The sequence below is a fragment of the Calonectris borealis genome, chromosome Z, assembly GCF_964195595.1.
Source record: "Calonectris borealis chromosome Z, bCalBor7.hap1.2, whole genome shotgun sequence".
In the NCBI taxonomy this organism is placed as follows: Eukaryota; Metazoa; Chordata; class Aves; order Procellariiformes; family Procellariidae; genus Calonectris; species Calonectris borealis.
Window position 1 is genome coordinate 6,731,464 of NC_134352.1, and position 14,212 is coordinate 6,745,675.

General features: G+C 36.1%; 1 protein-coding gene across 3 annotated transcripts in view; it reads right to left on the reverse strand.

Annotated features, from left to right (window-relative positions):
* The window catches only part of XRCC4 (X-ray repair cross complementing 4), a 189,089-nt gene that overhangs the window by 51,160 nt on the left and 123,717 nt on the right, over positions 1–14,212 (reverse strand). For all 3 annotated transcript variants that reach the window (XM_075137749.1, XM_075137750.1, XM_075137753.1), the window contains exon 7: positions 11,775–11,919. In XM_075137749.1, the coding sequence (XP_074993850.1) occupies positions 11,775–11,919 (145 nt within the window). Of the gene's footprint in view, positions 1–11,774; positions 11,920–14,212 lie in introns of those variants that run through there.

A 14,212-nucleotide genomic window follows, 5' to 3' on the forward strand; every position in this document is an offset into this window, starting at 1 on the left:
TCTAAATCTCCTGCTATATACATAAATGTTTCTAATTTCCTCACCCTCCTATTGCAAAACACCCATGTCCAGTACCTCCCCGCTAGAGTGCTCTCAGCTACCACCCAACCAAAGGTGCTAACTGGGCAAAACCGATGTGGTGCGACTGTAGGCACACCACGAGAGCTGTGGTCGTGCTGTTTGTTTGGCTAGTGGCGGTACGCCTGAACCCATGGGCAGACAGATCAGTAAGTATTTTCTGTGTTTAGACTAGTCCACCGTCACCTGCTCGCAAAGAGGGAAACAGGGCATTGCTTCTCGGCAGCTCGTTGGCCCAGCTAACCACTGTTGTTCCCATCTTTAGGAAGTTCAACACCTACCCTGACTTTAAGTTGCACAGAATTGATATATACTGTAGAAAGACTGTTTTGCTCCCCTCTGCTCCTGTTCTTTCCCTTGCTTCTCTCCCACACCATTATCGCTGGTTGGGGGATACTGGTTTGGAAGTTTTGCTTATACTAGTTCTGGGATCGCTCTGAGTAACATTGATAAAAAGTTGATGCTTTTGGCTCTTTTTAAAACTTTGAATCTCACAAAGTATTTTGAATCCTTTAAAGAGTCAACAGGGAACTCATCATATCCTGATGACACTTTATTTTTATTTGGAGATCTTCTGTTTGTGTTTTCAAACCTGTTTTTACTTTAACTGAAATAGCTGTTCAGATGCTATCACTTTGGATTTTGTCAACACAACTGGGTATAATTTGATTTTTTTTCTCATTGAACATCTTCAGGCAATGCTGTAGCTACACAGATATATAACTAAAGGGGAGTATTTACATACCGAGGGATTCTTTCTTAACCTGATGTTTCAGTACAGCTTGACAGCAATACAGTACCCGAGCAGAAAAATAATTCTGTATTTGTGATCAACACCAAATCCATTAGGTATACTATTTGTAGAAATGTTTTATTATTTAGTGGTGTATTTTAGCCTAAAGGCTTAAGGAGTTTCTTTACAAAAATATATTATTTTTCAGGATACTTTCATAAAAGTAGAATTTTGTTCAGGTAGTTTAAGAGTTATCCAGGGAGCAACTCCAGAGAGACAAAAGCAGTAATAGTCTGGATGGTTCACATCACCACTAGAAACTAAATGACATGACTTATCATCACTTTACTTCAGTTTTACACTTGTGCAACTTCAAGGTTTAGCAAGTTGCTCCGGAACATTGAAGTGATGAATAATGTACCATATTCCTCTCTGAGCAAAAATAACCCCTGTGAAAATATTCTAAAGTGTTGCTTAGCAATCTGGGGAGTGGAGTGGGGCAGATCGCAATGTGAATTAAGTGTTGATAACAGTTTTTGTCCTGTGGCCAAATAATAATTCAGAACCTGATAATTTCAAATAGTACGTGGTTAACTTCTCAACATGGAAAAAAAGATCCATCTTTTTTCCAAACTTTTGCTAAATTCAGTGAAGCACTCTCTGTGAAATAGACGTTCTAAAACTTAAACCAAATTTCTTTCAACCTTTTTCTACAATTACCGCCTTTTTCAACAACCTGCTCACAAATTATTTTCTCAAGTTAAACACTTTCTTTACTCTATCTTTTCTAGAGAAACAGAAGCTAGAGGTACCATTTTTTAATTTAACAGACACGTCTCTTACTTTGATGTCAAATTATCTTTCTGATATCTACATAAGTGGTAGAAGTGGTATACAAAATATTTGTTTCTATACTCTTTAAAAAAGCACATTAGGAATGTCGTCTATTTCTAGAATGAAATCTAGAGTGAAACTTACCCTGATCAAACAGTAGTGTTTACATGCACATTTGGCCCTTTTCCTCAGTTTTAGTCATTATTACCGTGTTCATTCTAAGCATACAGGATGAAATATTGATGTCAATGGCTAGACTATTGTCAGATTTGAATTCATCTTAGTACTTGATGTCTTTTGAATCATTGAGATCATTTTGAAAAAAGCCTTTTATTTTATCTCACTTCTGCTATTTAACGTGCATTACAACATTGACTCTTTTGCTGAACGTTTTTGAAGACTGACCATTTTCCTTCAGTTTTATACCAAGACCACTTATAATAGTTGTGATACAGTTAACAATCTGAAGAAAATATAAGCATGTAATTAATTTTCAAATTACTGTTCATATGTACAAGCTTGAATGATGCAATAGCTACATGAAAATTGTTATGAATGGTTTGACAGCTGAATAAAGTAAGGGATTTTTTTTAAGTCTTATTAAGTTACTTAAGGAAGTCTTCCAGCAGTATTCTATATAAACAAGGATTGTATTAATCTAATTCTGCACCTCCTGCAGCTTCTAATAAGGTCTTGTTTTTATTTACGTTCAAGAAGATTGAAAAGGTAGCTAAATTATTTTAAGAGAGACATAATGTGAAAGCTGTCCAACTCTTTCTCTTATTCTATAGGTTTTTAGACTGATGCATAAGAATGTGCTATATACCCTCCCACAGATGGCAGAACTCATCAAAAAGGATCCTGATTAATGTCATGCTGAATCCTGATACAAGTTGACAGAAACAGATGAGTCCTCTCAACCGACCATGAAAGTGCATTTGTTCATACCATATATATTAGTCACAGTGTATAAATTTATGAATATTTATCCATACAGACCAGATTTTGCTCTAAATATTATTGAAAATCCATTGTCATGGACTTCAAGTGCTTAGCGTAGTGCTTTGGGGAAAAATATATTCGTGATAAATAGGAAAACAAATGCACAAATCAGTACCTTTCACCATGTTCCCTCTCATCTGTCTGCTCAGTAAGGTGTCCAGTGTCATTTCTCACTGTACTCCTCTCTAGACCTTTTCTTGCTCCTTCTCCAAGTCATTTTGAAAGATCAGCCTGCTTTGTGAGGCAGAGGGTACAGGATTAAAACAAAACTCAGCACAGGTCTGTTTACTTGGAGTCCTTTTTCCCCTGGTTTTCCTATGTTTTTGCACTAGATTTCAAGCATTATGGAACAGAAAATGTCCTGATAGCTGTATCTTACTCAGTTTCAACAGCATCCCTGGCAACTATGAAACAGTAAATCTAATGAACCTGCCATAAAAGACATAAAAGGAGATGGAGAGAAAGCCACAGAAAATGTTACTGAATGTACTCTGTATTATACGTTACATACAGGAGGTCTAGCAGGTCACCTAAGTCTGATATAACATTTCTTACAGATTGGAGTTCACAATCAACAGTAATCAGTGAAATTAAGCAGGTGAAAACAAACAGGCAACCTAGACACAGCCTTCATTGTTTGAGGAGCAAAGTTACTACTGGAAAAAATAAGTTCCATGGATTTAGTTCTGTGGTTTTTATACAGAGGATTAATCACTTATTTTGGCATAAAGAAATCAAAAAGTGTTGCTAATTCTAAATGGTAGATTTTTAGCCCTGCTTTGCTGAGGTGGGACATTTTTTGGGGGGTAGAGGGAGGAAGAAAGGATGATTCATCAGTAAAAATTTAAGTACAGAAAAAGGACAAATACAAATAAAAATAAAAAGATTAATAACTGCATGCAGTGAATCTGACCTTTGAAAAGTGCACTGAACTGAGCGGAAGCTGAGCAATCACCTCAATGGATCAGGAGTATTTGCAAGTGTTTGTGAAATTATTTCCCGAATCCTGAATTTTAGTGTATTTTTGTGTATGGGATTTTCTCCAGAATGTTTCCTGGGGTCCGTAATGAGTTAAGGAGTTACTGGTCTTCACAGACAATTGTGCTACATGGAATAGTCTAATTTAATCCAGTAAAGAAGACATACTTCATGATCAGTCTAATGAACAATAAAAACAGATATTTGAGGCAGCTTTATCTCATTAATATAGCCAAGCTTTCATCTCATTCTCTTCTGTACTGTCTAACTTTGACATCAGGACTGAGCTGGCAAGCATGGATACTTAGGCTTTCCATCAGTCTAGCCTTAATCTCCTGCCGACGTGTATAATCAAAATCTACATTACCTGCTTCTTCCTATTAAAAATAATGTGAAAATAATTCTGCCTGAAGACCTGTTTTAGGAAATGGTGGTTTAATTGACACCATCATCAAGAGCCCTTTACAGAAGTGTTCATAAAAAGAGTGCATATTTGCTGCCGTACACTAATCACAAGGATGTATAAGGAATTTTAAATATTGCCTTCTTTGTTGTTTTTAATGCAATCTCCTTTTCTTACTTCCCACCCTTCCCCCTAAAAGACTGAAAATATTGTAGCTTGGTCTACATCAAAAGCCAACAAACATTCCAGCACTGCCAGTTAGCTCAACCACACACAATCTCTCCTCCTTCTTACTGTAATTTACTCCTGAGGAGCAATTCTTTTGCCTCCCACATTAAAATACCCCAGCCGGGATCACAGTATTTAACCAAACTAATCCATAGTGCGATAAATTAAACTACATCAACTCAGAACGTACCTAAAAGAGGCTTAAAATATAAGATTTAGTTCAAACGCAATTCCAATATAAAAACTTGTTAGAAAGGCAAGGGAAAAAACCACCAAAAATTTACCGGAAAGGTAATGGAAGAAGATATTGTTTCCATTTTTTAAGCTATCCTTTTATAATCTCACAGTTACCAGTTTCACTGAAATACATTATAGATTAATCATTTGAAACACATATCTCACCAGATTTGTCACAGCAATAAAATCCTGCTCTAAAGAACATGCCCTGAGAAAACACAGGGTAGAGTCCTGCCAGTCTTACTGAGTAATAACTTCTCCATCAGCAGTCAATTATTAGGCTATTACTAGTGACAAAAATTGGTGAGATGTGCTACAAACTAGAGACCTGAGTGACTTTGCTCAGGAGAAATTGCAACCTCAGAGGTCAGCAGATAATGTTCATTTTTCCCTGCCCCAGGCTTTCAGCCTTCATATTTTCCCATCTTTCCCTGGGGAGTCAGGAGAAATGGTGATTGCGGATACCAATTCCTTGCACTTCCCATGGAAATAAATCATCCCTTCCCACACGGATGGTGGAAGCCTAATTATCTACTGCTCAGTTAAAACAAAGATGCAGAAAGCCAGGGAAGAGAAGATAGAGAAATTACACTATGGTCAAGCACCAAGAGAAAAGCAACTGTACTGTGTTGTATTTATTTCTGCCCTATTCATTCCAGTTGAATATGGAATTACGCTAGATTTTTTGCAACTTTTTTTTTGCAAATATCACTATGCATTGTAATCAAAGGCTTCTATCCTTTTTTCCTCTGATGACACCCCATTTTTGTACAGCCACAAGTCACATAACACAGGTATTAAACACAGCTCTTCTTTCTACTCTAACCTTATGCAACCTTAAACATTCACATGTGACTGTTCAGAAGACGAGTATCACTTATCAAAGCTCCCATCAGGCCACATACAGTTACAGTACAATTTTTAATATTTGCACAGGTGAGTCAAAACAGTCTGTCTAGTACAACCAGTGACCAACTGCTGCTGCCAATGTCATGGCAAAAAGGGAAAGAAAGAAAGAAACCATCCAAAGTGTAAGAAAGTACTGGGCATGAATGAAACACAAAAAGGACTTAATTCAGATATTTAAAAAAATTTGATTTGATTCTCACATTAGAGTGAGAATGAACCTGACTGCCCACTTATAAGAGATTTGTTAACCTGTTTACATTTCAGCCTGAATGAGTTAATTATCAAAACTTTCTATACATTGCATTCTATAAATTTATTATGGCAGGAATGAGCTTATCACTCCTGTACACAGACACTACATTGACTCACTGATATATCAGTGATCATAGTGCTTTGTCACACCATGCAAGGCTCTGCAAGTTCTCTCCAATTGTGTTAAATAAATAGACTTAATGAATAAAAAAGTGATATGTCAACATGAACTCTCAACTATATCTTTTTTTAAAAGGGGGTAACTGTAGTGTAAACTTTATACTCCCTCTGGACCTCGGAATGTTATGGTATTATTTTCAGTGGAATCCAAATATCACTTGGTTAAATCTTTACGAGAAAGAATGACTTGTTTTGTGAGACAGCAATACCGATGTCTATGTGTAACCCTCTGAGAATGCCGAATTCCAGGACAAATCTATGTCTTTGCTACCTGAATCACTGGTGGTGGCAAACCACATTTTAAATAAACCTTGCATTAGGACTTTAAAAATGTGAACCGCAAGCAATAGATTAAACAAATGCAGAGGGATGATCCCCAGGGGATTCCTGGCACACCACAGGCTCTGAGTGCTTTTGAAGGGGTGGAAGGTCATCAAAAGAAAGACAAGTCCAGCTTAGTACAGTATTGGAATAAAACGTTAACAGCTTTCTTTTCAAATAAATGATATATACCTATGAAGACTGTAAAAACCTTCTGAAGGTACAGAAAGAGATGAGAGTACGAAAAAAAAAAGTCCCACATATATCATTAACAAAGCAAAAACTCTGGAGCTGATTCTACCCACAATTACACGCGTGACTAACTTTAATCAGACCCGTAAGTCAAGAACAAACACTGAGTGTGAGGACCATTAACGATCGTATTTAAGTAAAAATGACATTCTCTCTTTGGCCTCTTCTGATGGAGCAGGTGATGGCAATGCAGGTGGCACCAAACACCCTCTGGCAACTCCTGGCACTTCCAAATACCCAGTCAGCAATCTGAATATGTTTCTTCACGTCATAGGGATGTTTCTGAGGACTCCTAGATATATGTTGAACACTCTGAGCTCTCTGAAAAAGCAGCATTCATATGTAAAAAAGAAAGATTTAAATTACTGGTGGCAAAGATCCTATCAAATTCAGTGGGGCTACGACTGCATCTCAATATTTCAGCAAAACCAAACATACTGAAATTAAGGGAAAGCGTCTCTTTCCTTCAATTTAAATGTAGGCCTGATTCTGACAGTCACTCAGTTTTATCAATCAAGCAGGAAGTATCAAGCCAGCAAAAGTCAAGTTTCAATTTAAAAAAAGAAAAGACAGTAACAGTTACATCAAATGTACAAAACTAGACTTATATGTATGAAACTGAAATTCTTGACATGCAGAATAACTAATAAGTCAGAGTCACAGTGCTTGGCATAAACACATATTTCTTTATAGAAAAGGCAAGCAAATAATACCTGTTATTTCTCAGTCAATTGAACTAAAAGTATTTCTTAACACTTGCTTCTCAGAATTATGAAGCATTTTCTCTGTAATAACATTTTTTGGTTGTCTCTACTCTTATTCTCAGCATATTTGCATCCGTAATAAGGTTCTTCCTGTGTTTAAGATGCTTCTGCCCAAACCACTTCTGTAATTGTACATATCCTCAATAGCAAAGAAATTATAAACACTATATAGCAGCCAGAATAGATTACATTTTGAAACCTACAGAATAACTTAAAGAAATTTTGAGCCTTCCTCCTAGGAAACCCATGTGTGAATGAGGACCATAAAACTAGACCCTTTATTAGTAAGATATAACAGCCAGACAGAGAAAAAGGTTTTGCTTTTCTTACCTCTTTAAATAAAAACAATTTTGATAAACCAAAACAGAAAAATAGATTTTTACTTGTGGAAACAAAGTAATAGTTGTAAGCTGTACTAGAAAAGGAAGCTTTTTCCTGATTTACTTTTGTTTTACTTATAGAGACTCCAACACTGGTTGGGTTCCACTGTACTCTGTGACTGCAGATTGCACAAGCTACACAAAGTATTCTGTATTCAATGACTATGTTTAATTTACAAAAGTATATTAAAAAAAGTCATCATCAGTAGGTACTATCTTCTCTCAAATAGGTTCCAATACTTTTAAAGTGAAATTATTATAGAAACATCCAATTATTTATAGGATTCAGGCTGACAGGCCATACGCTTAAGCCTCTATATTGATTGCATATTCTACATAGCTAATAGTGTTATTCATATGCAGTCCCCTGAGAGATTTGGGTAATGCATCAATAAGCATAATTTCTAACTGTGGATGGGATTGCTCTTATTAATTTTTCTCCTCCAAGTATGAAATGCAAATTGTGAAAAGTAGAATTTGCATCTTAACTTGACTTACATATTATCTCTGCTTTGCACCTTAGGAAATCGCTAGATATTAAGTTACAGTTAAAGCTTCACCAATACCATCACAGTTTACTGGAATCAGAATAATTTTATTTTACTTCTTGACTCAATCATATTTTGAACTGCAAGAACCATCCTTTGTCACATTTTAAGAATGTGTAAATTGCGAGCCATGGTTTGACTGTTATCAACTGTAAGTAACATCTGTCTGCCTAAAGAAGCATTTCCTTTCATCGGATATCTCAGATTTGAAAAACAACCTGCTAGAGAGCTGGATAAACCTGAATCTTGGCAGTTCACTGACCAACTAATTATTCTGAATTTCTACTTTATCCTAAAGAATATCTTTATCTCAGCAGTTCATTTAGCAAACCTTGTTCCACAAATCCTAGTTCAGTTCTTTGCTGATCTCATGTCTATATTACTTTCACTAAGCTTAATATTATCCAAAGCACATTTCCAAGTTTCATTAAAAATGTTGATTTAGTCCTTGAATAAATTGTTACAGTAATACTAGATATCTATATAGATAAATACAATTCAACTCCTTTTCCTGCCACTGCACCCACACACAAAGTATGAGAAAGACAGTACTCCTCTTGCTCTAATTTCTATGTTAAACAGATTTTTATTTGCATTCTTCTCAGTATTCTTGGTCATATCTAAGAATATATTTTCATTCCAAGGGACTAGAGAATTGCTACATAACTAGCCTCAACATTCATAAATCTAAAATATTTGCAGAAATAGAACCCTTTCATTTTTCATGACTCAGTATTTACTTTAGATGCTCTTATCTTTAAGCATAAACAGTACTTTCTCACCATACTTTAAAATCTTAGGAGAAATATATAAAAGTTAAGATATAATTCCTATTATGTGATAACAATGACTGTGTTGAAAAACACCGTATTTTCAAAAGACAGTCTGAAAGCCAAAAAGAAAAGAAAAACTTGGATGCCCTCCTTCAGTAAAGAGGTATTTTTTCTCCTGATTTAGGATCTTGTATCAATCGACTTACGATGCAACAACATAAAGACAGTATTATGCACTTTCCGTTTGGTTTGTAACTGCCCTTTCATTGCCTGGCAAACATGAAACAAGCATTGATGATGTCAGCAGAACTTGCAAATGGAAATAATTCTAAATAAGCTTTAGTTTGTTAAAGCAAGAACTGTGGGATACGATTTTATGTGATAGCACCTTAAAGTATTTACATTACAAGTAAAGAATCAAATCTTTCTGCAGGTCTGTGCAGGAGAGCTCAGAAATAAGGATTCATTCGTGCATTTGCAAATGTGATCACAATCTGTCATTTGATCCTCCTGCCAAACAGAAAAGCATGACATGCTTTCAAGGGCTGTACATCTTCCATATTTGTGATGGAGCATTTCCAAAGGTGAAGGAATTTAGAGGTTAACTTCCTCCCCACCTCCCCAGCAGGCTGGGGTGGTTTGGTCAGATTAGTAATTTTTTGCTAAGTGACACAATACTGGAAAACATTTTGGGCAGGACCCCAATGTACCATCAGCTTAAGATAAAGCCTTTCACACTGTGTAGGATCTAGCCTTCCGTCAATACAAATTATTGAAGAGGCTTTATAAAGAGAAACATCTATATTTGTGAACTGGATTATGATACTGATTCTACATCTCCGTACTTTTGACAGGCTAAGGAGAAGTGAAAATTATTAGCCAAGCAAATTGATTGAAAGCTTGATTAGCAACAAAAAGACTTAAGATGAAGTTCAAAACCCAAGAACTAAGCAGGGACACAGAAAAATAATCAGCATACAGTTCGGCTTTTGTAATGTTCCAGGTAAATGGGGAGATCTAATATCTTCTTAGCTAATCAAAGAATTAGTACTGCCACTGTATTTTTAACTAAAGAAAGGATTAAAAAACATATTCCAAAGCATCCATTCCAAAGTATCAAGCAATATCACATTCGATTTCTGAAGTCACCACGGGATCATAGAGGAACACGGATCTTTCATTGTCAGACACACCTTCACAGTACTGAAGGCATGTCACAATGTTGTGACCTGTAGTGCAAAGCTGTTGTTTACAATACAATTCATACATACTTAATGCAAAAAGAGAAACGGGGATAGAGACTGATAGAATGGATGTTCCATATGGTAAGCCTTAAAATATGACTAATTAAGTTATGCCCAAAAAGAAGAGCCACTCTTCAGATTCAGCTCTGACTTGATTCTGCAAGCATATTAGAAATGCTTTGCACAGTATGAAAAACATAATGTTGCCCTGTTTTTTCTAAAATCTGCCTTACTTAAAGGAATTAAAACAAAAATATCAATATCTTCTTAGTCCTTCCCCTACACATAGGACTCAGATATTCATACACTGAGGATTACTCAGCCCAAGGCCTCTATATTCTCCTTTGCAATCATTTGCCATAGGTTTTCCTTCCACAATCAATATAAAAAGAGTGAAATTGTATTTCAAGCAAACACAGCCAGACGCTCAAAATCAAACTGACTACATAGAATGGCGAAAGGGCATTGTTCATTGTAATATACTAGACTCTAAAAGAACAGAAAAACAGAATTTGACATTTTTCTAGACCATTCTAAAAAAATATAACTTTTTTTACTAATAAATCAGGATTGTAAGGTTAAACATTCCTAATTGTCATCAAGCCACAACCTTCTATGTCAAAATAAGATAATTCTCTTGCTGATTTAAACAGAATTTTTGCTAATCATGGGAAATGTTTTTGTAGTCTACTTGTGTCCCTGTCTATTTAAACAGTTTATTATCCATTGGATATTGCAGATAAAAAGGGAAAATAAGTATTTTCGAATCTAACTTACAATACATCTTAAAAAAAAGATCAGTTTTTGAAGAAAATACCACTAATCATATTGCAGTTCCAAGGTAATTCTATGTATAACTAAGCACCTCCCAGATCATGTGAAAATATTTCCAAAAGTCGAGAGTGACATAAGAAGAAAAAGACTTTTATTAAGTGTTATAAATTCGGACCCCCTTGTGTTTAACGAGTGAATTGGTTTTTTCCCCGCTGATCTTATTTTCAAAAGAAATCTATTCTGGTCTATTAGAAATGGTATTGTGAATTAATTTCCACTGAAATTTCAAAGACAGAATCACAGGATGGTGAGGTTGGAAAGGACCTCTGGAGATCGCCTAGCCCAACCTTCCTCCTCAATCAAAGCAGGCTGCTTAGGAAGATGCCCAGCTGGGTTTTGAATATTTCCACAGAGACTCCACAACTTCTCCGGGCAACTTGTTCCTGGTTTGACCACCCTCACCATGAAAAAAGACACTCATAATGCTACTACTTTCTGTGACATAACTTAGCTGAAGCTGTCCGTCTTAGTTTGACACTTGTTGTAAATGCATCCTTCTTTGCCTGCAGGGTTATGCGGTAACCTACAGAACATTGTTTTAGTAGGTCACTTTTTCTTTAAAGTTATCCAAGTCAAAGAAAAGAATTTTACAGTTGTCACTTTAGAGGTGTATTAAAATCAATAAGTCATTGGGCCTGACAATTTAATCATTCACATCTATTCAAAGTTGGGTAAAATTACTGTAAATGACTATACAGAATGCAACACAACAGTACTCAGTCTGAAATACGAAAGTGCACAAGAAAACACAAAAAAACCCAAACCACAAACCCTCCAACATCTGTAGATATAAAAACATTTCAGTACATTTGAAAACTGCTTACTTTTCCTTGGCTGGCAATTCTGTCTCATAAGTAGCCATCTTAGCTCCTGTCCCAGCAGGCTTTGCTGTCCTTTGTCTTCGCTTTCTTCTTGGAGCAGTATCAATGACATCGGGGCTATCCAAAAGGAAATCCCTTTGTTCTGGTGCTGCCAAAAGGAAAAAGACCAAAGCTGAAAAGAACTTGAATATGAAGTATTACAAGACAATTCTTAAAATATTTTTTGTTTATTTTTATTAAAATCTCTATACTGCTAAGATGGGCTCAGAAGTTGGTGTCAAAACGAACAGATGACATAAAGACAAATTAAAAAAGACCAAATTTAAACCACATAAGCTTCCCTCGACATCTCTTTGTAATCAGTGGAGAAAAAGATGGGCAGTTATAAACCAGAAATATACTGATGGTCTCCTCATTCCTCCTCGTAGACTCTACAGTAACTAGCGAGATAGCCTATAGAACCCAGTTTCTTCTACCTGAAGTTAGTCTTTGTCACCTACAGAATAATTGAGGGAGATGTGCATGTGGCACAGGGAAAGGGAGCTTCAGTGTTCTGGTCAATGCAAGACTTTGTTCAGACTCTTGGTCTGCAGTATGGACAGCAATACACACCCAGAACAAAAAAGAATTAAATAATTTTCAATATTCATTAGGTTACATCCTTGAAAGAAGATTATTGCTGTGATCAAGTACTGTATTTTGTAATGCACTAGTCATTCTGCTACCACGGACCTCCAGACAATAAATCCTTATGCGTTCTGCTGGAGACTCCCTGAAGATAACGGGCAGAAAGACTGATGGACAGCCTGATGTCTGTTCAATGAGGCAAGAAATCATCTATCTGGAACAAACCCATGCATAAAAAGTGGTAACACTGGCTTACGGCTTTACCCATGGTGGCCCTGGTTCAGACTAAACCTCTCAAAGTGGCAAAGAGTAGCTGCAATCTGAAAGGAAAATAGCGAGAATTCCTAACGCCTCGCAACCCAAAACTGGATAACCCGTCTAGGTTCTGCTGAAGGTAAGTAAAGTAGGCTCTGTCCAGGTTCATTCACCTATGATTTTCATTTCCATCATTACTGTGTAACACCTGATTCACATTCATATTATCATGTAAATTCATAAAAGATGCATTATCTACACTTAAAAAACAATCTTCTTTGACAGTTATCTACTTGAAGCTCAAATGTCAAGACAACCGGATCCTTCCTTAAGCTAAAACCCTCCTTTCCCCTGCTATTAATGCACTCAGAAGAAATGTAGACATTTTTATTCCAGCTATCAACATCCTGTGGCATGCTTTTATTTCGTATGCTGCTTTAAAAAGAGAAACTTTAATTACTTTGAATTTTCAAGATAATGATATCCAGAAAAGCACACATTTTAACTAAAATATATTAAATAATAATGTGGTGACTGAGGCTGATGCTATTATGGTAACTTCCCTGATTATTACTTTCTGTGTGTTTTAGGAAGGTTTAATCTTCACATGGATGAAAGACACCATAATTTGAGATTCAATACCGAAGGTTTTCACAGAAAGTAAATAATGGGTCATATTTCTTCATTCCTTTCACAGTTGTTATCCACATCTACTGAAAATTAAACAGGAAGAAAATATGCAACCCACAGGTAACATCTTCACTGCCTCTCAAAAAAATGTGTTTCTGAGCAAGAACACTGCTAAATTAAACACGTAAATAGAGGCTCCCTTGAGCCAGTGCAACCTCTGCTTACAATGAAGCATATGCTTAAATATCAGAACCTCTTAGCGTTTACCAGCATGCACTCTACTACATCACAGACTTACAGATCTTTGTAAGGTGACAACAGGTATTCGCTGACATATTTCCATGGCACAAGCTAATTAACAAGTTTCAAAGTCCAGTACAGACAAGATACATTGCGTATCATAAATGCTGAAAAGCGTTAAATTACAGACTCATTCTCCACACTAAACTTTAACAAGCTATGCATACTTTTCCAGTTCTAAATGTTGAAAATATGTTCATGATTGTTAGTTACTATTTAGTGGCAGCATGTTCAGGGCAGTACATCTAACATTTACACTAATACTATTTTATATATTCCAACATCACTTCCTAAAGTCGGACCCTTCTTAATTAAGATACGTAAAATAGTTTACTGTCAAGAACTAAACAAACTTGAATAATTTTACTATCATAGCTCTTATCCTTCCTTGTTGCTGTTCTCCTCCCACACTCTCTGCTTTTGCCAAAAAGTAGATCCAGAGGTTAGCTACATATACAAAACCTACATAATGCTGATGGTATATAAATAAAGTCTCTGTGCTTTTACTTGTGTAATATGCAACGGTGCTTACGGCCCTCATGCTCAGCATTGTTTACTGCTTAGACACAAATCCTGTTTGTCTTCTACAATAGTCCCACTGGTGCTCGAGTGAGAAAAATGGAAGAGAA